Source organism: Ammospiza nelsoni, chromosome 5 (assembly GCF_027579445.1).
Source record: "Ammospiza nelsoni isolate bAmmNel1 chromosome 5, bAmmNel1.pri, whole genome shotgun sequence".
Taxonomy (NCBI): domain Eukaryota; kingdom Metazoa; phylum Chordata; class Aves; order Passeriformes; family Passerellidae; genus Ammospiza; species Ammospiza nelsoni.
This window is the reverse complement of record NC_080637.1, coordinates 514,450-538,985: the sequence shown is the minus strand read 5'-3', so window position 1 is coordinate 538,985 and position 24,536 is coordinate 514,450. Positions and strand designations below refer to the sequence as shown.

Here is a 24,536-nt window from a genome sequence, read left to right as displayed (position 1 = left end):
CCTGGGTCTGTGTCAGCACTGGGAGCTCTCCTGGGTTTTTACTAGGAGTGGGAGCTCTCCTGGGACCATATGAGGAATGGGTGCTCTCCTGGGACCATATGAGGAGTGGGAGCTCTCCTGGGTCCGTGCAGGGAGTGGTCCCTGGCTGGGGCTGTCTCGGGCTGACCCTTCCCCGTTTCCCTTGGGAAGCATCGCGGGCAGCGTGGCCGAGAGCTACGACACCGAGAGCGGCTTCGAGGACGCCGAGAGCTCAGACGTGGCCAACTCCGTGGTGAGGTTCATCAACCGCTTCGTGGACAAGGTGTGCACCGAGAGCGGTGTCACCAACGAGCACCTCAAGGGGCTGCACGTCATGATCCCGGGTGAGGACACCGGGCTGGCCACGGGGATCCTGCAGGAGCAGCGGGAGACGGCAGGGTGGGATTTGGGAAGGGCAGGGTGGGGTTTGGGAAGGGCAGGATAAGATTTGGGCAGGCAGGATTTGGGAAAGGCAGGGTGGGGTTTGAGCGGGGCAGGGCAGGATTTGGATAGGGCAGGTAGGATTAGGGCAGGGTGGGATTCAGGTAAGGGAGGGCAGGATTTGGGTAAAATAGGATGGGATTTGGGTAGGGACAGGATGGGATTTGGGCAGGGCAGGTAGGATTTGGGCAAGGACAGGGTGGAATTCCGGCAGGGTAGGTGGGATTCAGGCAGGACAGGATGGGATTCAAGCAGGACAGGATGGGATTTTGACAGGGACACAGGGAGGGATTTGGGCAGGGACAGGTGGGATTTGGGCAGGGACAGGGTGGGATTCAGACAGGGATAGGATGGGATTCAGGCAGGGACAGGGTGGGCTTCGGGCAGGGACAGGGTGGGATTTGGGCAGGGACAGGATGGGATTTGGGCAGGGCAGGTAGGATTTGGGCAAGGACAGGGTGGAATTCCAGCAGGGTAGGTGGGATTCAGGCAGGACAGGATGGGATTCAGGCAGGGACAGGGTGGGCTTCGGGCAGGGACAGGGTGAGATTTGGGCAGGGACAGGATGGGATTTGGGCAGGGCAGGATGGGATTTGGGCAGGGCAGGTGGGATTCAGACAAGGACAGAGTGGGATTCGGGCAGGGCAGGACTCACCCCCTGTCCCACAGACATCGTCCAGATGCACATCGAGACCCTGGACGCTGTGCACAGGGAGAGCAAGAGGCTTCCCCCCATCCAGAAGGTAGGGATGCCCTGCTGGGCTGGGAGCAGAGCTGGGGGTCTGTGAGACCCTTCCACGGGCCTGAGCCCCCCGTTGTTCCCCAGCCAAAGCTGCTGCGGCCCAACCTGCTGCTGGGGGAGGAGTGTGTGATGGAGGGGCTCCGCGTGTACCTGATGCCGGACGGGCGCGAGGAGGGGGCCGGGGGCAGCATCGGGGGGCCCCCCCTGCTCCCCGCAGAGGGAGCCGTGTTCCTCACCACCTACAGGATCATCTTCAAGGGAACCCCCACCGACCCCCTGGGTGAGGGGCTGCAGCCTCGGGAGAGGGGAGGGGTCTCTGGGGGCAGGGGAGAGGGTTGGGATCCCTGGGGATCAGGGGAATGGTTGGGGAGGAGGGAGCTGGTCCGTGATCCCTGCAGGTCAAGGGGTTGGTTGGTCAGGGGTCCCTGGGGAGCAGGGGGGAGGGTTGGGATCCCTGGGGATCAGAGGGATGGTTTGGGATGCTTAAGGAGCCGGGGGCTGGTCAGTGATCCCTGCAGGTCAAGGGCTTGGTTGTCAGGGGTCCCTGGGGAGCAGGGGGGAGGGTTGGGGATCCCTGGGGAGCAGGGTTGGTGATCCCCGGGAATCAGGGTTGGTGATCCCTGAGGAGCAGGGGTTGGTTGGTCAGTGATCCCTGGGGAGCAGGGTTGGGGATCCCTGGGGAGCAGGGGTTGGTTGTTTCTGGCTGCTGTGTCCCACAGACCCATGTCTGTGGTGGGACAGACACCAGGAGTGGCCTGGGGTGGCCTGGCCCTGCCTGGGGCCGGGGCAGGGGTAGAACTGACCCCATTCCTGTCCTATATCCAGTGGGGGAGCAGGTGGTGATCCGGTCCTTCCCCATCGCCTCGCTGACCAAAGAGAAGAAGATCAGTATCCAGGCCCAGGCGGATCAGTTCATCCAGGAGGGATTGCAGCTGCGCTCCTGCACATTCCAGGTGGGACCCCGTGCTGGGAGAGAGCTCAGGGACACCCAGGAGCAGGAGTGGGGACTCCAGCAGGAAAGGGAATGGGACAGGGGAAAGGGAATGGGGCAGGGGAAAGAGAATGGGAATCCCAGGAGAGGCAGGGCAGCCTCAGTCCAGCCCGTGCCTATGGTGCTCCTGGGTGGATCCAAGCCCTGCCCTGATCCATGGGAAGGGCTGTCCCTGGCCTGACCCCCCTGTCACCCCTCACCTGTGCCTCCCCAGCTGCTGAAGATCGCCTTTGACGAGGAGGTGGCCTCGGACAGCGCCGAGATCTTCCGGAAGCACCTGCACAAGCTGCGCTACCCCCAGCACGTGCGCGGCACCTTCGCCTTCACCGTGGGCCAGTCCCCCAAGCAGGCCATGCAGCCCAAGGCCAAGGAGAAGAACCCCTCACTCAGGTACCTGTGCCAGGAGAGGGGATCACACCTGGGTGTGCCTCATCCTCTGGGACTCCCCCTCCTGTCCCTGCTCCGGCAGAGCCACCAGGGAGGGGACACGGGGAGCTGAGCCCTCCTTGCTCAGACCCATCCTGGTGCAGGGTTTGTGTCACTGGAGTTCAGAGAATCCTTAGGCTTGGAAAAGCCCTGTGGGACAATGACTGCAGCCATTCCCATTCCCAGCACTGCCCATGTCCCCAGGTGCCACATCCACATAGCTCTTTAACCCCTCCAGGGATGGGGACCCCACTCCTGTGCCAGGGCTGCACAGCCCTTCCCAGGAGGAATTTCCCCAAAATCCCCCCTGAAGTTCCCCTGGCCCAGCCTGAGGCCGTTCCCTCTGCTCCTGTCCCTGTTCCCTGGAGCACAGCCCGAGCCCCCGGCTGTGCCCTCCTGGCAGGGAGCTGTGGAGCCCAAAGAGCTGCAGGTGTCCCCTGTCCTGCAGTGTCCCCAGCCCCACACAGTCACACTGGGAAGGACAGGTCACACTGGGAGTTTGTTGCAGTGGCATCCCCTGCTTGAGGAGGTGTCCCACAGGAGGGGTTCCAGTGGCCTGGGTGGCCCAAGGACACAGTGCTGCAGTGCTGGGTGATCTGGGGACATGGTCCTGCAGTGCTGGGTGACTCAGGCACATTGTCCTGCAGTGCTGGGTGACTTGAGGACACATTATTCCTGCCCTGGGTGACTCGAGGACACTGATTTTGCACAGGGTGTCTCAGGGATGCAGTACTGGGTGACTTGGGGATGCAGTGCTGCAGTGCTCGGTGACTTGAGGACATGGTCCTGCAGCACTGGGTGACTCAGGGACATTTTCCTACAGCATTGGGTGACGTGGTAACACAGTCCTTCAGTGCTGAATGGCTGGGTAGCATTGTCCTGCAGTGCTGGGTGACTTGGGGACATGGTCCTGCAGCACTGGCTGCAGCCCTGAGCCCAGGCTTGGCTGGCAATGGCCCTGCCATGGATCCCCTGGTACCTGTGGTGGATCCCCAGGTCCCTGCTATGGATTCCATGATACCAGTAGATCCTCTTGTCCCTGTGCTGGATCCCTGTCCCTTGCTGTGATTTGGAGCCCTCCTCCCCTGGGATGAGCCAGAGCTCAACCTGAGGCAGGGTTGAGCCAGCTCAACCTGGCTCAACTCTGATCCAGAGCCTGGGGCACAGCCCCATCCCACCTCCCCAAATCCCTTGGGAATGGCAGGAGCTGTGGCTCCTGCAGGGCCAAGGTGCTGGCAGGTGACACGTCCATTCCCTCCCGTGTGACAGTGACTGTCCAGGCTGAGGGCTGCTCCTGGCTCTGGCTGCCTGGGTGACAGTGCTGTCCCTCTGTCCCAGGACGCTGTCCAAGAACCTGGTGAAGAACGCCAAGAGGACGATCGGCCGGCAGTACGTGACCCGCAAGAAGTACACACCTCCAGCCTGGGAGCAGCGAGGCAGCCAGCAGTTCCCCGAGGACAACGAGGACGAGATCTCAGGTTGGGAATGTCCCTGGGGAGGCAGGGAGCAGTGGCACCTGGGAGAAGTCCTGGTGTCTCTGTGGTGGGAGCAGGGTGGGAGCATCTCCTGGTTCCCAGTGCTGTCCCAGCCCTTGGCTGCTGGTGGTGGCCAGGCAGAGAGCCCAGTATGGAGAGAGGTCTTGGGCTGGCTGGAGAATCTCCTGGGGCTGATGGGTGACAACAGCAGGGTGGGACATTGCTCCAAGCCATCCATGTCCTCCTGCTGCTCTGGGACACCGTGTGTGTGCACCGAGGTGTCCCAGCCCCGCCCTGTCCCCGCAGTGTCCGAGGAGCTGGACAGGAGCACCCTGACGCCCAGCAGCACCATGAGGCCGTCGGAGAAGATGACCATGACGCACGTGGTGGAGCGCGCCTGCTGCCGGGACTACCAGCGCCTGGGGCTGGGCACGCTGAGCAGCAGCCTGACCCGCTCCAAGAACGAGCCCTTCCGCATCTCCACCGTCAACCGCATGTACGCCATCTGCCGCAGGTGAGCCCGCCCGGGGCACGGATCCCTGCCCATCCCTGCCCATCCCAGCTGATCCCTTCTGCTGTCACCGGGACACCCAGAGCCACTGGGATCAATAAAACTGGTGCCAGCATGGCTTTGTCCTTGGTCAACCCAATCCCAGCCTGCAGCGCCCCACAACTTTCTCACTTATTTTCAGCCAACGTTCATTGGTTCTAAGTTGCCCAATGCTCGTCATTAATCACTGTTCTGCCCTCTATTGATTATTGATTTCTCGCTTCTCATGGTTAGTGTGAATTTTTCAGTGTTTTTGTAATGTTTTTCCCACATGGGGAGTTTCCAGCACTGAGACTGAAGTGTCTTTGTTAGTGTTTTCTTTGTCTTCATTTACTCCATGTGTCCTTGGATGACCATAAATCCTAGTCATTCTGATGTATCTTCAGATGACCATGAGTCCTGGTCACTCCATTGTGTCCTTGGATGACCGCAAGTCCTGGTCACTCTAATGTGTCCTTGCATGGCCATAAATCCTGGTCACCCCATTGTGTCCTTGGATGACCATGAGTCCTGGTCACTCTAATGTGTCCTTAGAGGGCCATGAGTCCTGGTCCCTCCATCATGTCCTTGGATGATTATGAATCCTGGTCACTCCATCGTGTCCTTGGATGACCATGAGTCCTGGTCACTCCATTGTGTCCTTGGAGGGCCATGAATTCTGGCTCCCAGGTGTCCAGGCTTTAACTCCTTCAGGCTTTGTTGAGTGCAGCTTGTCAGGGTCGGTTTTACCCAACTCAGAGCTGTGATTTAATGATCCGAGGAGCAATCAGGAGTGTGGGGAAGGGTGATCAGTGCTGGCTCCAAGTGGAGCTCAGGATTAATGAAAGCACTAACGAAGCCAGCTCAGGAGAGCCGTGCCATCCCGGGCTTTGTGTCCGCAGCTACCCCGGGCTGCTGATAGTGCCACAGAGCATCCAGGACAACACCATCCAGCGGATCTCGCGCTGCTACCGCCAGAGCCGCTTCCCCGTGGTGTGCTGGAGGAACTCCCGCACCAAGGCCGTGCTCCTGCGCTCCGGGGGCCTCCACGGCAAGGGCGTCGTCGGCCTCTTCAAGTCCCAGAACGCCCCGACCCCAGGTGACCCTCCCAGCCTGGCTGGAACGGGGGGCTGGGGCTGTGGGATCACCCCTGGCTCTAGGCTGTGACACCCAGGGGTCCTCTGGGTTGGGGTGGTGACACCCAGAGGTCCTCTGGCAATGGGCAATGACACTCGGGGGTCCCCTGGCTCTAGGCTGTGACACTCAGGGGTCCCCTGGGTTGGGGTGGTGACACTCAGGGGTCCCCTGGCTCCTGGCAGTGACACTCAGGGGTCCCCTGGCTCTGTGTGGTGACACTCAGGGGTCCCCTGGGTCAGAGCAGTGACACTCAGGGGTCCCCTGCCTCACGGCGGTGATGCTTTGGTGTCTCTGGCTCTGGGGTGACATTGAATTGTCCCCATGGCTCTGGGGTGGTGACACTCAGGGGTCTTCCTGGCTTGAGGCAGGGATACCTGGCGGTCTGTAGGATCCAGGTGGTGACACTTTGGGGCTCTAGCTCCGTGTGGTGTGTTTGGGAGTCCCCTGGCTCTGGGAGGTGGCACTCAGGGGACTCTCCAGCTCTGGGAGGTGACACTCATGTGTCTCCCTAGCTTGGTGCAGATACCTGGGGGTGTCCCCAGCTCCAGGCGGTGACACTCGGGGGTCTCCCAGCTCTGGGTGCTTGCCCTCAGAGGTCTCCTGGTTCTGGGTAGTGACAGTCTGAGGGTATCCAGGTGACACTGGTGTCCCCTGCAGGCCCCTCGCAGGCAGACTCCACGAGCCTGGAGCAGGAGAAGTACCTGCAGGCTGTCATCAATTCCATGCCCCACTACTCGGACGCCAGCGGGCGCAACACCCTCAGCGGCTTCACCTCGGCTCACATGAGCAGTGCAGGTGAGGGGGGCACAGGGGAGGGGGACGGGGGGGCTCCTGCTCTGCATCCCAAGGGAGCTGCTCTCTGGGCTCTCACATCCCAGGAGGCAGCGCTGCCTCTCCAGAGCTCCCGGCTCCAGCTGGGTCTCCCTGGCTGCAGGTGGGGATGGGCTTTGGGACATCTGGTGTCCCTGGAGCACTGGGGGCCCTGGGGGTTTTGGGAATCCCAGTGTCCCTGGAGCACTGGGGGCCCTGGGGGTTTTGGGAATCCCAGTGTCTCTGGAGCACTGGGACCGCTGGGAGCCAAAGCCTGTGCTGGGATCTGGGCACTTTGCGGGGGCCAGTGGGGACAGACCCTTCCCACCAGGATCTCAGCACTGCGTGTCCCCCATGCATGGTGCTGAGGTCGGTCTGGGAACCCCTGGTAAGTCCGTGCCCAGCTGTCCCTTCCCAGCCAGACCTTCCCAATTGTCCTGTCCCAACTGTCCCATCCCAGCTGTCCCTTCCGAGCTGGCCCTTCCTGCAGGACAGAGTTCCATCCTGTCCTGCCACAACGGTGCCATCTGTCCTGTCCTGGTGCCATCCATCCTGTCCCAGTGCCATCCGTGCTGTCCCGTCATCCCACCCATCATCACTGTGGACACATCAGGGGCTGGGGGCTCTGGGGAGCCCAGGGGGGCTCCCTGATCCTGAAGAGAAGAGAGAACTTCCCAACAGCCCCTCCGAGGCCTTTCCCCAGTGCAAGGGGATGTGTCTAGAGCGTGGCCGGAGCAGGGGGCTCAGCCTGGCTCTGAGGGTGGCATGGGTGACCTGGCAGGACTGGCACAGGGTGACCCCACCCTGTGGGTGAGCTGGGGGCCGAGTCTCCAACTCCAGGGCTGCCCCGGGCACTGGTTTTCCGTGGCTCCAGCTGGATGGTGCTTCCCCTGTTGGCTCTGCATCCCGGGGCTCCGCTTGCTGCTGCTTCCTGCCTGCCCTGCCTGGCTCCAGCAGGGCCCCGGGAGCTGGGCAGGGCCTCGGGAGCTGGGCAGGGCCTCGGGAGCTGACCTTCTCTTGGTGCTGCAGATTTCTCCGACAAGAGGCAGCAGCCTAAGCTGGGATCGCTCATGAAGCAGGTGATGGGAGGGAAGGACGAAGGGCCTGGGACTTTGAGCCGCGGAGGTGAGGACGGGACGGGGGCGCTGCCTGGGGGCCTCACTGAGACCCCCAGCCCCGGGCAGCTCTCGTAGAGTAGATGCTTCTCTGGGGGGAGCAGGTGATCCCCTGGGGAGAGCAGGTGATTCCTTGGGGAGAGCAGGTGATAATTCCTGGGCAAGAGCAGGTGATCCCCTGGGAAGAGCAGGTGATTCCTTGGGAAGAGCAGATGCTCCCCTGAGCCGCAGCCACAGGGAGGGAGGGAGGGCTCTCCCACAGCCCCGGTGCCATCACCTCCATCCCATTCCCTGTCTGTGGCTCCGTGTCCCTTGCTGAGGTCCCTTTCGTCCTGTGCCCCCAGGGCTGGGTCACAGAGCCAGGGTCATCACCCTGTCCTCCCCCAAGTGCGCGTCGCCGAAGGGCCGCGAGACGCCCCGAGGTACGGACGCGCCCGAGCCGGCGGGGTGTGACTGACCACTGTGACTGACCCCCCACTCACTCACCCACTCACTCACTCCCTGCCCCTCACACTAATGCCCAGTAACCCCAGTAACCCCCCGAGCCCCCCTGCTCCAGGTGTGCCACGGGCACGGTAAGTACCGGGCAGCCTCGCCAGGTTTGCTTTGGGCTCCTGGGCTCTGCGGTGCGTGGCGGTGGTGCCAGGGCAGGGTGCAGCTGGTGGCAGGGCTGTGGTGCAGGTGGCAGGTCCCGGTGACGCTGGGGTGGGGTGTGACAGTGCCAGTGACCAGACACGGAGCCAACGGGGCCGGAATCCAGCGGGCAGGAATTCCTGCAGCACCCAGAGGGAGAAGGAGCCAAAGCAAACCTGGTGCCCAGCACCTCCCTGGCATGTGCCCCCCGGGCCGGGCTGCGGGGACAGCACGGCCCCCGGCTGGGGACGTGGGGCTGTGCAGCCCCCGAGCCCCGGCCCCGCCCTGACCCGGCCCGGTCCCGCAGGGAAGTGGGGCAGCATCCGGGCCAGCGGCCGCATGAGCAGCTACGCCCTGAACGTGGAGATCGGGTCCCGCCTGGCCGGCAAGGACCTGCTGGGGACACAGCACAACGGGACCCCCGCCGAGCCCTCCTTCCTGCGGCAGCACCGCGCCTCGCTCTACATCATCGGGGACAAGTCCCAGCTGAAGGTGACACGCCCTGCACTGCCACCGCAGGGAGGGACGGAGCTGGGAATGGCCTGGAGCCCCAGCAGGGCTGAGGGAGCTGGGCAGGGGCTGAGCCTGGAGCAAAGGAGGCTCAGGGGCCCTTGTGGCTCTGCACAAGTCCCTGCCAGGAGGGCACAGCCGGGGGGTCGGGCTGTGCTCCAGGGAACAGGGACAGGAGCAGAGGGAGCGGCCTCAGGCTGGGCCAGGGGAGGTGAGGTTGGACAGCAGCAGGAATTTCCCAATGGAAAGGGGTCAGGCCCTGGCACAGCTGCCCAGGGAGCTTTGGAGCACCCATCCCTGCAGGGATTTCAAGGATGTGTGGATGTGGCACTTGGGGCCAGGGTCAGTGGTGGCCTTGGCAGTGCTGGGGAACAGTTGGGCTCCACGGTCTCCGAGGGCCTTTCCAATCCAGAGAATTCCCTGATCCCGAGGGTGGCAGTGGCTCAGGGCAGCCCAGGGCAGCCCAGGCCATGCTGTCCCCCTGCAGGGTGTGAAGCCAGACCCGCTGCAGCACTGGGAGGTGGTGCCCATCGAGGTGTTCGACGTGCGCCAGGTCAAGGCCAGCTTCAAGAAGCTGATGAAGGCCTGCGTGCCCGGCTGCCCCTCCAGCGACCCCAGCGTGGCCTACCTGCGCTCCCTGGAGGACTCGGAGTGGCTGTCCCAGGTCAGTCACACTCACAGACAGGGCCCTCCCCTCCCTGGGGGCTCTGAGCAGGATGGGCTCCAGTGCCCTGTGCAGAGCAGCACTGGGACATGCAGGGGGGTGTGAGGGACAGGGGTGGGACAATCCAGAGCTCAGCTCTGTAGTGCTGGGCAGATCTGCCAGCCGGGAATGCCAGGCAGGACCTGCAGGGTGCTCCAGAGGGGCTGGGACAGGGCAGTGCCAGGATGAGCCAGGGCAGCAGCCCAGGGGGGCTGGTTCAGTGTGGAGCCATGAGAAGAGTCCCACTCTGGAGGGGCTGAGGGGGCTGAGGGTCCCGTGTCCCTGCTGCTGCTGTCATGTCCGAGCCCCTGTGGTGGTGGCCCCTGTGACCCCCGAGCGTGGCCTCGCTCCGGAGAAGGGGACACTGCCCCCACACCCAGCCCAGGAGCTCCCTGTGCCCTCCTCACTCCTGGGCCTGCCCTGGCAGATCCACAAGATCCTGCAGATCTCGGTGCTGGTGGTGGAGCTGCTGGACACGGGCTCGTCCGTGCTGGTCAGTCTGGAGGACGGCTGGGACATCACCACGCAGGTGAGGGCGCGGCGCTGGCCGGGGTGGCCCCGTGGCTGTCCCCCACAGCCCCTGGAGCTCCCCGTCCCCGCAGGTGGTGTCCCTGGTGCAGCTCCTGTCCGACCCCTACTACCGGACGCTGGAGGGCTTCCGGCTGCTGGTGGAGAAGGAGTGGCTGTCCTTCGGCCACCGCTTCAGCCACCGCGGCGCCCAGACCCTGGCGGGCCAGAGCAGCGGCTTCGCCCCCATCTTCCTGCAGTTCCTGGACTGTGTGCACCAGGTGAGCCCTGGCACCTGGGCCACGGGACCCCCGAGTGACTGGGGGGGACCCCTGAGTGCCCACAGGTCTACGAGTGTCCAGTGGGAACCCCAGCACCCCGAGGGACCCCTCAGTGCCTACTGGAACCCCCGAGTGTCCCCTGGGGCAGGCGGGAGGGCCCTGCCCAGCCCAGCCTAGCCCAGCCCAGCCCGTGTGCCTGATCCCAGCCATCCCGGGCTCTCCCACAGATCCACCTGCAGTTCCCCATGGAGTTTGAGTTCAGCCAGTACTACCTGAAGTTCCTCAGCTACCACTACATTTCCAACCGCTTCCGGACATTCCTGCTGGACTCGGACTACGAGCGCATTGAGCTGGGTGAGCGCAGCGTGCGGGGCCAGAGATGGCACCTGCCCCTGCCCCCGTCACACCCGCTGTCCCCTCTGTCCCCCAGGGCTCCTGTACGAGGAGAAGGGCGAGCGGAAGGGCCAGCAGGTCTCCAAATCCATCTGGGATTACATCGACCGCCTCAACAAGAAAGCTCCCATCTTCTTCAACTACCTGTATGCGCCTGAGGATGGCGAGGTGAGAGCTGGGGGCACCCCAGGATCCTCCCTGCAGGAGCAGCTGGAGCTGGGATTTGTCCCCTGGCAAGGGACCCCAAATCCCCTCCTGTGCCACCCCTGCCAAGGCAGGGACACTTCCCACTGTCCCAGGCTGCTCCAGCCCCAGTGTCCAGCCTGGCCTTGGGCACTGCCAGGGATCAGGGGCAGCCCCAGCTGCTGTGGCAATGCCAGCCCAGGCAGGAATTCCTCATTGCCAAGATGCCACCCATGGCTGCCCTCTGGCAGTGGGAGCCATTCCCTGTGTGCTGTCCCTGCAGGCCTTGTCCCCAGTCCCTCTGCAGCTCTGCTGGAGCCCCTGCAGGCCCTGCCAGGGGCTCTCAGCTCTCCCTGGAGCCTTCTCCTCTCCATGCTGGACACTCCCAGCTCTCCATGTGGACACACCATCTCCTTGTTCTGGCCGGGAATGTCCAGCCTGGCCCCGCTGCCCTTCATGAGCCTTCCCCCACCCCTCCCGCAGGTGCTGAGGCCGTACAGCAACATCTCCAACCTGAAGGTGTGGGATTATTACACGGAGGAGACGCTGTCCGAGGGCCCCCCGTACGACTGGGAGCTGGCGCAGGGGCAGCCGGAGCCGGCGGAGGAGCCGGATCGCCAGGACACGGCGGCCCCGCAGAGCAAGCGCCGCATCATCTGGCCCTGCTACGACAACCGCAGCCGCGTGGAGCCCGACGCCATCTCCAAACTGCTCGAGGTGGGCATCCTGCCCGGGAGATGGCACCCGGCAGAGCCCTGGCACAGGGACAGGGACAGCGGCCCCAGGGGGTTTGTACCCTCCGGGGCTGATGCTGGAATTCCCCCCACAGGAGTTGCAAAACCTGGAGATGGAGCTGGGGCAGGTCCCGGAGCGCTGGAAGGACACGTGGGACAAGGTGAAAGCGTCCCAGCGCACGGAGGGGCGGCAGGAGGGCAACAGGGTAGGTGACAGGGTGTGACAGGACTGTGCTGGGCACTGTCACAGGATGTGACAGTGTGTGACAGGGTGTGGATGTAGCTGTGGCAAGGGCTGTGATGGGGTGGCAGTGACTGTGACAGAGGTGTGACAGAGCGTGGCAGGCTGTGCTGCTTCTGGGTGCTGCTGCTGCTGCTGCTGCTGCTGGAGCTCAGCCCCGGCCCCCCTCACGCTGTCCCTGTCCCGCAGACCCCCAGCTCCCTGCTGATGTCATCGGGGCTGTCCCACCACCGGCGCTCGCTGGGCGTGTACCTGCAGGAGAGCGGGGTGGGCTCCACGCTCAACCTCAGCCTGGACAGCGACACCAGCAGCACCTCCACCCCGTCCAGCGGGAAGCCGGGCGGCCGCCGCAGCACCTCCACCCTCTACAGCCAGTTCCAGATGTCCGAGAGCGAGAACAGGCAGGCGGGGCTGGGGATGGGCTGGCAATGGTGGCAGCAGGAGGGGGATCCCTCCCAGGGGGCAGGATGTGGGTCCTGGTGAGTTTCCATCCCTGACCCCGCTGTTCCACCCCTTCCTGCCCTGCAGATCCTACGAGGGGTCTCTGTACAAGAAAGGCGCCTTCATGAAACCCTGGAAGTCTCGGTGGTTTGTGCTGGATAAAACCAAACATCAGGTACCGGGTGGGGCCCGGGGTCTGTCCTGTCCCTCTGTCCCATCCCATCCCATCCCATCCCTTCCGTGCCCTGCCCTGCCCTGCCCTGAGCACGGCTCTCCCACAGCTGCGGTACTACGACAGCCGGATGGACACAGAGTGCAAAGGTGTCATTGACCTGGCCGAGGTGGAGTCCATCACGCCGGGGACCCCCACCATGGGGGCCCCCAAGACGGTGGATGAGAAAGCTTTCTTCGACGTGAGTGTCCCCAGGGGCTGGCACTGGGCAGCTCCTGTCACTCCGGGCTGCGGCCGCGTCCCCGGAGCTGTCCTGGGTACCGCCCTCAGCCCCTCCTCTCTCTGCCCGCAGCTGAAGACGACGAAACGAGTTTACAATTTCTGCGCCCAGGACGTGCAGCTGGCCCAGCAGTGGATCGACCGCATCCAGAGCTGCCTGTCGGACGCGTGAGCCCGGCTCAGCGGAGCCGCAATTCCAGGCACGGCTGCCGGGCCCGCAGCGGGAGCAGAGGCAGCGCCAGGCTCGAGGCGAGCCCGGGACTGAGGGAGAGGAGGAGCGGCCCTTCCTCCCAGCCACCGGGCAGGACGGGCGTGTCCGGGGAGGGGTGGCACAGGGAGGGATTCCTCGCGTTGAAGCGGGCGGGGGCCCTTCCCGCCCCCGGCCCCGTCTGAGCCGTGTCGTGACCCCGTGTCCTCCGTGTGCCCCAGTCCCGCTCCAGCTCCCTGGGCAGGGATCCTGTACCCCACACCCCCACCCCACACTGCGGGGGGAGGCAGAGCTGCCCCCTCATCCTGCCCCTCGTCCTGCCCCCCTGCATGTCTGCCAGAGCCCCCGGAACCTGCCCTGCCCCTCCCGGCCTGGGAGCGAGTCCTGGGCTCTGCTCCCATCCTGCTGGAGCCGGGACCTGCAGCTCAGGGGATGATGGCGCAGGGGACAGCACAGAGCACCGGGACCATCCCGTGTCTGTCCCACCCTGGAGCCGCTCCCAGCTGAGCACAGGAACGGGAGTGCTGGGAATGTTGGGATGCTGCAGGTGCTGGCTCCGTGTCCCTGGGGGGGGACGTGGCTGTGGCCACTCTGCTCCCAGCGGGCAGGAGGCTCCTCGGGCTGTGGCCAGGGGGTCCCTGTCCCGCTGGGCCCCCTGTCCTGGCTGGGGCAGTCTCTACCTCCAGGCTGGCTGTCCCGGGGGGCACATTCCCTGCGGGAGGTGCCAAATGCTGCAGCCTCCTGGGTGCCCCTCTGTTCCCTCCCGGGGGGTGGGGACCAAACCAGCCCCGGGATGAGGGTCCCCTCTGGCTGAAGGCACACGGGGCTGGGGGCTGGGGCAGCAGCCCTGCAAGTGCCACCTGGTCCCTGCAGGGTCTCCTTTGCACAGGTCGCACACACCCCCCCAGGGCTCTCCTGCATCCACCCCCCCCGGTTGCCCCCTTTGTGCTCTGCCTGTGCCCAGCCCGGGGGAGCAGCTCCTGTCCCACTGTCCCTGTCCCAGCCCCGCTGTCCCTGTCCCCACTGTCCCCCCGCTGCTGCCCCTCAGTGCTGGGGGTGGCTCTCGGTACCGAATTGGCTCCTGCAGCCCCCCTGCCCCCGCACTGGTGTGAACTGGGGGTTCGGCGTGGGGGGACCCCAGAGGGCACTGTGGGGTCACTGCGGCCCCACTGCTGCCCGGGACCCCCCACCACCCCCAGGACTGACCCCCCCAGCTCCGCCAGCCCCTCCACCCGTCTTGTTTTTAAAGTCCAGCGTTTTATTTCAGTGCAGAGCTCTTTGTACAGTCGCCCCGTTCCTCTGTACCATCCTGGCTGTGCAGGTGTAACACGGAGGTTTTGTAACTTACCTGAGCAGTTGTAGATTATTGAAGTTTCTGTACATTGTGTCAAACATGCAGAGTCCTTGTATTGTATTTGTGCCTAGAGGAAAAGGTTATTCTATAAAAAGAAAACTAACGGAATTTAATAAAAAAATTAATATGAGAGACGCTCCTTTTGCCTTGCTGAGCACAGGGAAACAGGGCAGAGCCTGGGGCCAGCACAGGACAGGCTCAGCTCCTGTCACTGGGCAGAGCTCCTGGGGGATCCTGGCACTGGAACCTTTGCACCATGCTGGATCTGCTCTGTCCCACCCACTCCTGCTGCCACCATTCCAACCCCACAGGAGCAGAGGGAGCGGCCTCAGGCTGGGCCAGGGCAGCTCAGGGTGGAACCAGCAGGAATTTCCCCATGGAAAGGGGGTCAGGCCTTGGCAGGGGCTGCCCAGGGAGCTCTGGGGTGCCCATCCCTGGAGGTGTCCCAGGAATTCTTGGAGGTGGCACTCAGGGCTCTGGGCTGGGGACAGGTGGAGGTCAGGCACAGCTGGGGCTGGATGGGCTTTTCCAGCCTCGGGGATTCCATGATTCCACAAGGAGTCCAGCCCCACTCCTGGCCCCGACCATCCCAGAGCCCCTCGGGACCCTTGGCATGTCCTGCAGGATGGAGGAACCCAGCACTGGCACATGAATTTTGAGCTTTTATTGATAGTTGGAATTTACAGCCTAAAACTGACAACATAGAGAGATGCAGACTTTTTTTCCTTTTTCTTTTTCTTTTTTTTTTTTTTTTTTGTTTCTTTTTTTGGTTGCTTTTTTACAAAAAAAAAAAAAGAAAAACAACCAAAAAACAACCAAAAAACAAAAAACAAAAAACAAAAAACAAAAAAAAAAAAAAACCAAAAACCAAAATAACCAAAAAAGCCACCAGCATCAGATTTACAATATAAAAGTTTTGACAGTAGAGAGACTAAAGTACATCTGGAATTACTCAGAAAAATAAACAGGGAAAAGGCAGTAATTTCAAATTTGTCCCTCATATTTACACATAATACACAGACATTGCTTACAAAGACCCGGATCCCAGTTTAAGGGCAGTTGGCATCGTGAGAAGGCTCCCCCGGCATCGCCCTCGTGCCCGCCCGGAGCGGATCCCGGGATCTCCCCGCGGCCCCTCCGTGGTTTTATTGCTTTGCGGGGCCGGTGGTTGTGGAGAAAGGCATCGAGTCCGCCCCGCCCGCTGCTCCCGCCGGGACACCCCATCCCTCCCTCGGGAACCGGGGATGGCCCCGGTGCCAGCGCACATTTTCAGGGAGACTCAGCTCGGGACACCACGGTAGGATTTGGGGAGAGCGGGAAGACGAGGAGGAGCGGAGCGACGCTGAAATTCCGGGCTCGGCCTGGGGACCCCCCTGCAACCTTCCCAAATCCACGAATCCCCACCCCGCGGCAGCAGCGCCTCCCCCTGCCCGGGCTGTTGGGGTTATGGGATCTCCTGTGCTCACGGAAGGCTCCAGCTCCCATCCCACAGCCTGGAATCAGCTCTGCCTCAGCCGGGACGTGGAGATGGCAGAGGTGCCATTCCCAAGGCCTTTTTCCACAATGAGCCAAGGCTGGGAGCCAGGCACGGCCTGGGATGGGCACAGAGCCCCCAGGATGGGCACGGAGCCCCTGGAATGGGCACGGATCCCAGCCAGAATCCACTCCCTCAGCAGAAGCCCTGCCAGCCCCAGGCACTGCTGTGGTCCCAGAACCTCCTGCTCTCCTGAAGATCCGGAATTATTCCCAACAAACAGCCTGGCTGGGGTCACTTTGAGATCAGCCTGGGGTTCTGGGGCCGGAGGCGGCACCGGGGTGTCCCGGGGGATGAATCCATGGTTTGTGCTAACAGTCACAGAGCCGAGTGTTCCCAGCGAGCCCCTGCAAGGGAAAGCCCTGGAAAAGCCCTGGAAAAGCCCTGGAAAAGCCCTGGAAAAGCGGCTCCAGAGGCTCCAACTCAACTGCAAACATGGAATGCTCCGAGTACGGGTGGACGGAGGAGGCCGGGCGGGAAAGCGGAGCCAAGAGGGATCTGCTGGAGCCAATTCACCAGGGAAAACCACCAAGAACCCCTGGGGATGTGCCAGCTGGGATCCCAGGACTCAGGAGGGATAAAGGAAAGGTTTGGAAAATGTCACATCAAGGAGAATGCCTGGAAAACTCCACATTCCCACCCAAATTCCCCTCAACTGCTGCTGCAGCCGGGTCAGACATGGAAGGCAAAGACAGAAACAAGGAAAAGGGAAAATCCACGACCTCCGAGAGCACCAGGGACACCCTGGGACGGCTGCAGCCTGGAACAGCCTCTCCCACACGGAGAAAATAGAACAGGGATAAAATAAAGGGAAGGAGTTGCTCCATTCTCAGCCCTGGCACCCCTGGAATTCCCAGCCCGGCCCAGCACCTGGGACTGGGACTGGGATTGGATTGATTTGTACTGACGCCGGAGCCCATTGGGAAGGTGCAAATCTCCTGCTCCAGGAGATCCCAGCAAAGCCAAAAGCTCTGGGAAAAATGGGATTCGGGTGAGTTTAGAAATCTCTGCAATAAATTTTTATAAATATTCCCTATTTACAGCAAACACTGGGAATGGGAGCGTGGGGAGGGAAGGAGGAGCCAGGGACACGCTCAGAGCAGCTCCTGCTGCCACCACTGGGATGCTCCTGCCTGTCCCCAGAGTCCCCTCTGCCCTCATTCCATGGATCCATCCCCTCTGGAATGTTCCTGCCTGTCCCCAAGGCTGGGGGAGAAACCAACCACCTCCTTCCCTGAAATCCCCAGGATTTCTATCCCAAGGTCTCTCCTCATCACTCTCATGGTCCAACCCTTGAGTCACAGCCTCAGCCAAATGGGAAACCACAGGAAAGGTTCTGGCTCCCTTGGGAATGGGGGTGGAGGGTCAGGTCCTGCTCCTAAATCAGCCATAAATCCATAAATCCATAAATCCAGGACGTCCGCCCTGCAGCGCCTCCTTTGATCCCAAACAGGAAAAGGGGGATCCCAGCCAGGGAAAGCCCAACCCAGCCCAGGGAATTCCCAATTCCAGCCCCTCCCTCTGTGCCCAGCTCCAGGGTTAAGGCTGGATTCCAGCACCGGCCCCTCCACTTGGGAGGTTGGAGCACTCCCGGTGTTTGCCACTATTGGCTGCCAGGGGACACAAGGACGATTCTAAGAGGGAAAAGCTCACCAGGGAATTCTCTGGGACTGTCTGGCACAAAATCCCTTTCCATTCCACAAACCCCAGACCCAGCAGGGGAATGTTTATATTCCAAGGGGGGGAATATTTACAGGTCCGGGAAGTTTTCATTTAAATTCCATTAAATAATAAAATATTTGGGATTAAACACTAATTCCATTCCATCAGAAAATCAGGAATAATCCTTTCTTTCTGGTGCTCTTGGCCCAGTTTCTGTCCTACTCGGAGACAGCTCTGATGCCCAGGTTGGAGTCTGGGATCCCTCTGGAGCAGACTGGAAATGGACACAGAATTCCCATTGCCATTCCCTGCCCCACAGCCCCACTCCTGTGGGACCTCCATGATCCCCTGGGAAGGGATCAACTTCTCCCTGCACGGCCCCACAGGGAACCCCGGGAGCTGAGCATTCCCAAAGGACCTTTTCCTTCTGTTCTCTGGAGTTCTGACAGGGCCCCACTCCCAAACATCATCCTCACATCCCAAATCCAGGGGAAGTGCAGGGAAGGTTCCCGTGACCAAATCCCATCTGGCTCTGCCCGGAGCTCGTGGGGACAATGGGGGTGGAGGAACTGGGATACTGGGGTGGGTGAACTGGGATACTGGCATGCACTGACTGGGATACTGGGATAGGTGAACTGGGATACTGGGATGCACTGACTGGGATACTGGGATAGGTGAACTGGGATACTGGGATGCACTGACTGGGATACTGGGATGGGCTAACTGGGACACTGGGATGCACTCACTGGGATACTGGGACGGATGAATTGGGATACTGGCATGCACTGACTGGGATACTGGGATGGGCTAACTGGGATACAGGGATGAACTGGGATACTGGGATGCACCAAGTGGGATAAGGAGCTGTGAGGTGTAGAGGGAAGAGCACAGGGAACAGAAATCCATTGTTGGAACTGGGATGGATTTAAGGCACTCGGAACAGTGGGAACTGGGAATGATTTTATCCATGGGCTGGAGCACAGGACATTCTCCTCTGTTTCCTGTGATCTGGGATGGAACAGCACTGGATCCAAGCTGGAATGGGAAGAGGTGGCTCCTTCCAGACTAAATCCAAGGCTTTGGATTGCTTTGGAACCACAGTGTGGTCAGTGCTGTGCCCTGGAACAGCTCCCAGATCCAAGGGGCCTCAGAGCTGCAAGTGTCTGAGGGAGCTGAACCTTTTTTGGGAAAGCTGCAGCAGGTCGGGAGGGAGGGGAGGAGCAGGGATGGGAATTGCAGGGATGTGATGAATACACGGGAATTAACTGCAAATTAACAGGATCCAGGGAAGAAGGGAAGGGAAGGGAAGGGAAGGGAAGGGAAGGGAAGGGAAGGGAAGGGAAGGGAAGGGAAGGGAAGGGAAGGGAAGGGAAGGGAAGGGAAGGGAAGGGAAGGGAAGGGAAGGGAAGGGAAGGGAAGGGAAGGGAAGGGAAGGGAAGGGAAGGGAAGGGAAGGGAAGGGAAGGGAAGGGAAGGGAAGGGAAGGGAAGGGAAGGGAAGGGAAGGGAAGGGAAGGGAAGGGAAGGGGATTTTCCCAAATTTTCCAGATTCTGCCATGGCCAATAAGACACAGATTGGAGTTCGCACATTCCTGGGACGACAGAGAGGAGCAGGGAAAGAGCTGAAGTGTCCATGTAAAGTCACTGCCAGGAGTGGGAACAGGGAGCTGAGGAGCAGGGAATGGCTGCAGGGAGCAGGGAATGCACCAGGGCCAGGGAACAGCTGCAAGGGCCATGAGACAGATGTGAGGATCAGGGAACTGCAAAGAACAAAGGATGACTCCAAGGACCAGAGATGACTCCAGGGAGCCAGGACTTCACAGGAGGACATGGAAGGCACACAAGGACCACGGAACAAGGGAGCTCCAGGCCCAGCTCCGGGCTCTGGAGCGGAGCAGCCAGAATTCCCTGTCACAATCCCAGCACCCCAGGGGCCACCTGAGGTTCTCCAGCAGCAGTTGGGGAAAGAGGAGAGTGGGAGAAGCATTTCCATGGAGAGAAGAACGTTTGCTGTGCCTGTGGATCCTCGTGTTTGGATCCATGAGATCCAGCCAAGTCCCTTCACTGCAAAAGCACCAAACCCACCCCCCACAGGGGAATCCCTACAGCATTCCCAGAATTCCTACAGAGTTCTGCAAAACTACCTCTGAGCATCAAAATTACAGGAGAAAGGATTTATCCCTTGTTTCCATCTGTCCAAGGAATTGGAGGGAATCAAAAATAGAAGGGAAGGCTCTGCCCTCCAGAAAAGCCCCAAATTCAGGGAGAGAGGAAAATCCCTCTCTTCCCATCAGCATCAAATACAAAAATACAGTTTCCATGGGAATATCCCATTGCTGGGAGAGGTGAGGACCACCACGGAATACCAGGAATTCTGTACAAACCCAGGTGGGAGCTGGGACACCACAAAGCCCTTCCTGGATGAGGTAAGAGAGGTTCAGGTGAGCAACGCCACCGGGGAGGAGCCAAATTGTTCCTTTTCCACTTGTCCCAAAGCTCAGCCCTAAATACACCTGGAAAACTCCTGGGTTTGCTGGAACTTCCCACCACAGAGGGAAAATCCAGGATCAAAATTCCCATTTCAGCCCAAGCCCAACAGCATTCCTGGTGAAGTCAGAAACGTTACCCAGGATGAAACCAACGGGAACTGATCCAACCCAATTCCAAAGGATCTCAGACTTCCACTGACGGAATGCTGGAGTTGGTCCAGTGCTTCAAGGGCACCACTCCTGCCACTGCCACATGTCATTAACTAACACAGGTAATTATTCACTAATTATTCATTAACACTGCCGAATCCCAGAGCCGATTCCGGACCGGGAACACCAAAATCCCAAATCCCAAATACCGGCAGAGCAAAGGGGAAAATCCCAATAACGAGTCAAAGGGAGAACAGTCACAAGGAAACCCCTCCATCCCAGGTTTCCATGGATGCACCACAGCAGCACAGCCCATTCCAAGGGGGCCGGGTGTGCCAGCCTGGGACACTCAGCAGCCTCCAGCCCTTCCCTGAGCACACGGCCAGGATTCCAGGGTGGCACATCCCTGTGCCCCCAGAGGACAGCACAGGGAAACGGCACAGGACGGAGCCAGGGGAGCGGGAATGGGAAATGGCAGGAGGAGCTCCCAATCCCAACACGAGGAGGAGACCAGGAATTCTCTCAGGGCAGCACCGAGCCCAGTGAGTCCCAGTTTAAACCAGTTCAGAGCCAGTCCATGAGCGACACGACAGCGGGAAGACGGGTACGGCTCGGATACACCCTGAACACACCCTGGGTGCACCCCAGTTACACCCAGGATACACCCTGGATACGCCCTGAGCCCTTCACCAAGCCCTTCACCAATTCATCAATCCTGTTTTTTCCAATCAATTCTGATTTTTCCAACAGATCAATTCCCAGCCCACCCACTGTGGGCAGAAAGGGCCCCTCAGGGTGAGGGGGATCCCCGAGGGGTTGGGATTTCAAGGCCTGGCACAGGGATGAGCTCCAAGGATTGCCACTGATAAATCAGGATTTTAATGACAGCTCCCTGGCCAGTGTGGGAAAAATGACTCTGGGATGCCACTGGAGAACAAGAAAGTAATTTAAATGATATTTCCTTCAGATATGTTCTTTGGGAATGTCTGCACCTTCACTCCAAACCTTTCACTGGGAAGTCTGGGAACTGGGATGCCCAAGCCCTTTGGAACAGACACTGAGGGCAACACTGGGCTTTTCGGGATTTTTTGGTCTTTTTTTTCCAATCTGTGACCCCCAGGGTTTCCATTCCCTGCACACCTGCAGCTCTCCAAAGAGATGTTCTTGATGAAACCTCGGGGTGGAACCTTGGGATTCCATCCCAGGGACAGCCAAGCCTTGGGACACTTGGAGAAATTCCCTTGGGCTTTGCTGAGGACACAGGACCCCAACAAACACCCAGGATTTTGCCTGCCTCAGGAGGAGAGGGAATTCTGTTTTAGGGGAGTTTTTGGCTGTGGAATTGCTGAGGGAATGATGGGAATATTCCCTGCTGGCTGCCCTTGCAGGGTGCAGTGGGATCTCTGGCCTGGGACATGCAGGGAATTCTGGACACACCTCTGGACAACCCTGGATTGAGGGGGTACAGAACCCCCCAGCCTGTCCTGAGCCCCAGGAATGCTCAATTCCAGCCACTCCACTCCATCTGCCCTGGGATCACAGCTCCACACACTGGGATTTGGGATTCCCAGCCCTCCACCCTGCTCCCCTCCCTCACTCTGCACCCAGGGGCCCCCACAGGACCAGGGACACTGGGAAGGGGCACCCAATGTGACAGTGATGGGGACACTCCCAACACCACCGGGTTTTCCCATGCCCAAGGAGCCCATTCCATTCTTCCCACATCCCACCCAGGACAGGTGTGCCACGATCCAGGGATTGCCCAGGACTGGCCAAAGGGATCAGGTTTAGCTCTAACTGTGCCCAGGAGCTCCCTCCCTTCCCATCCCAGTGTGGAGCAGTTGGCACAGCAGCATCACCAGATCCCCAGACTGATGCCCAGGCAGGCAGAGCCACTGCACAGAACATTCCAGAACCATCCCCCTGGAACCTGGCCTTGCTGCTTTTGGCCTTGACCCTGGAGATAAAAACGCAGCTCCTTGTGTCTCAGTGGCCCCTTCCCAGGCTTCTCACAAGATCCAAGCGTGCGTGGATGAATACCCATGCAATGACACAGATCTGTGTCCAGGCACACCCTCAGCAGCCCCAGGGCACCCTGTGATTATGGGAGATTCCAAGGAGGCAGGAGGGAAGCACGGAGCAGGACTTGGAGGGAGCCCTCATCACTTGGGCACGGAGCCCAGCAGGGCCAGGGCATGAGGGGACACAGGGACAGGGAATGCCATGCTCCAGCCCTGGGAAGCCTTCCCTGGAGCACAGGGAGAAGGAAAACCCAGGTGGGACACTCCAAGCCCTCCACAACCGCTGTGTCTCCAGAGGAACTGGAAGCTCTGCCTCAGAAGGATTTCCCATTCCTGGATTCCCCACACAACCACTGGAGCCAGCCTGGAAGTGGCTCTGGCTCTGCTCAAACCCCGGCAGCCCAAGCAGCAGGAGCTGGGTCTGGATCAGGCCCTGGCTGGGGGGAAGAACAGCCCAGGGGGGTGGGGAGGTGCAATGAACTGAGAGCCTCAACCCCAGCCGTGGAGGGATCATCCACAGGCACCCAACCCATGGAATTTGTGCATCTCCACAGGTCTGACCAAGCCCCAGTGATGTGTCTCAGCACTAAGTAATAAATTAACCCACTAATGAGCCCCCAGTAATGAGCTGTGTTCAGTTCTGGATATGCCCAAGGATATTATTATTATTATTATAATTCTTATAATCATTATTATTAATATAATTATTATTATTAAAGCTCTCACTGACACTCAGGGACTCGAAGCCAAAGCTGAGGAATGCCAGGCTGGAATTGCAGCGGAAGGCACAGCCAGCCCCAGCTCTGGGAGCCACCATGGGGTCATTGCTGCCCCATCCCTGTCCAGGTGGAATCTCTGCTCCCAAAGCTCGGCAGCCCGGGGGTGGAGGCCCTGTCCTGTCCCTCAGACCCCACCCAAAGCACTGTTCCCACGGGAAGGGATCCGAGTGGGAAGGATGATCCAGCTGTGCCTGCCAAGGACATTCCCCTCATCCCTGATCCCACACCGGTCTGGGCACAGCTGCCCCTGGGGCAGGCACAGGGAACAGGCTGGAAGAGCACCCTGGCATCCCCTGGGATCCAGCCAGGCTGTACCAGCACATGGATCCTTCAGCTCCCATGGAATCAGCTCTGGGGCCCCAAGGATGCCCAATGTCCAGCAGAACTCTAGCACCAATCCTTGGAAAATTAAGACTTTAATGTGTCTCCAATCAGGACCTCAAAGCCACTGATCCTGTCCGAGAGTCCTGGCTGGAGTGGGATTGATCCCTGAACACCAAGTGGGGGAAGCAAAGCACAAAGTGAGATTTTTTCCCTCCCAGTGCAATTAACTTTAAATTATTAATTTTAAATTACATGCAGCGAGTGAAGACATCCTGAACAGGAGCCCTGCACCACCTGATTCCTAAGGAAGCGCCAGCAGCACACATGGCCCACAGCCCCAGCCACCTCCAGGATCCCAGCCACCTCAGCACCCCAGCTCCTGGGATCCAGCCCTTTCCCCACGAGCAGACCTGGGCACACAGGGCTGGGCCAGGGCTGTGGGAATGGTGCCCTTGGACCCAGAGGAGCAGCCCCACAGTGGGAACACCTGGTTCCCCCACTGCCCCCCCAGCCCAGCTGAGCACATCCCACCAGCAGACACCACAGCACAAGCAAGGGATTTCTGCCTGTTGGGAGCGAGGTCCTTCCTACCCCCAGGAATGCATCCCAAACGCTCTGCCTCCCTGTGTGCCAAGCTCCAGCCTTTGCTCCAAAGGGAGGATTTTTCAGGATTCTACAAGCCAGGGGTTCCAGCTCAGCTGCCCCAGGTGGCCCAACCCCCCAGTGCCCCCCCAGGCTGGGCTGGCAGTGAGCTCAGAGCTCCAGCCTGGGCACATCCCACATCCCACATCCCATATCCCAGCTCCAGGTGCTCCCCTCACCTGGCCTGCTCTCCCATCGCCCCTGAGGGATCCAGATGTCCCCCAGGGCTCTCCCATGCCCTCCCCCAACGCTGTCATCACCAGGTACAAAGTGCAAAAGTGTTGCTGTTCCTGCATCCATTAAAAACTTCAAAAACAGAACAAAACAAACAGAAAAAGGATTTCCACCATCATTTGCAAATACATTAATTAGTTCTCCAAAGAGCCAGCAAACCCCTGGTCACCTCCTTGTGGGCAGGGTCCCCTGTGGCCAGCACGGACATCGGCAGGAGAGGCCACCTGTGCCCGGCCCAGCCCCTGCCCTGATCCACCACGTGTCCATGGAGAGCCCGGAGCAGCGCTGGAATGCAGGGACATCCCGTTCCCTGGACAGCTGGGCCTCAGCGTCACTCCCTGGCTCTGGCCGGGAACAGCCCCAGCCTGGGCCCTGCCAAC

The 24,536-nt window shown here is 60.6% G+C and overlaps 1 protein-coding gene across 1 annotated transcript in view; it reads left to right on the top strand.

Annotated features, from left to right (window-relative positions):
- SBF1 (SET binding factor 1) overlaps positions 1-14,453 on the top strand; it is a gene marked incomplete at its 5' end in the record, with an annotated part of 35,904 nt that extends 21,451 nt beyond the window's left edge. The window contains 23 exons of the mRNA XM_059472511.1: positions 190-362; positions 1,129-1,202; positions 1,286-1,481; positions 2,027-2,154; positions 2,407-2,582; positions 3,957-4,096; positions 4,400-4,607; positions 5,525-5,721; positions 6,417-6,554; positions 7,599-7,694; positions 8,029-8,106; positions 8,625-8,809; positions 9,315-9,491; positions 9,958-10,059; positions 10,133-10,318; positions 10,546-10,672; positions 10,749-10,879; positions 11,378-11,611; positions 11,724-11,834; positions 12,059-12,270; positions 12,398-12,485; positions 12,592-12,723; positions 12,835-14,453. Of these exons, the coding sequence (XP_059328494.1) occupies positions 190-362; positions 1,129-1,202; positions 1,286-1,481; positions 2,027-2,154; positions 2,407-2,582; positions 3,957-4,096; positions 4,400-4,607; positions 5,525-5,721; positions 6,417-6,554; positions 7,599-7,694; positions 8,029-8,106; positions 8,625-8,809; positions 9,315-9,491; positions 9,958-10,059; positions 10,133-10,318; positions 10,546-10,672; positions 10,749-10,879; positions 11,378-11,611; positions 11,724-11,834; positions 12,059-12,270; positions 12,398-12,485; positions 12,592-12,723; positions 12,835-12,933 (3,388 nt within the window). The remainder of the gene's footprint in view (positions 1-189; positions 363-1,128; positions 1,203-1,285; positions 1,482-2,026; positions 2,155-2,406; positions 2,583-3,956; positions 4,097-4,399; positions 4,608-5,524; positions 5,722-6,416; positions 6,555-7,598; positions 7,695-8,028; positions 8,107-8,624; positions 8,810-9,314; positions 9,492-9,957; positions 10,060-10,132; positions 10,319-10,545; positions 10,673-10,748; positions 10,880-11,377; positions 11,612-11,723; positions 11,835-12,058; positions 12,271-12,397; positions 12,486-12,591; positions 12,724-12,834) is intronic.
- Positions 14,454-24,536: the final 10,083 nt, after the last annotated feature.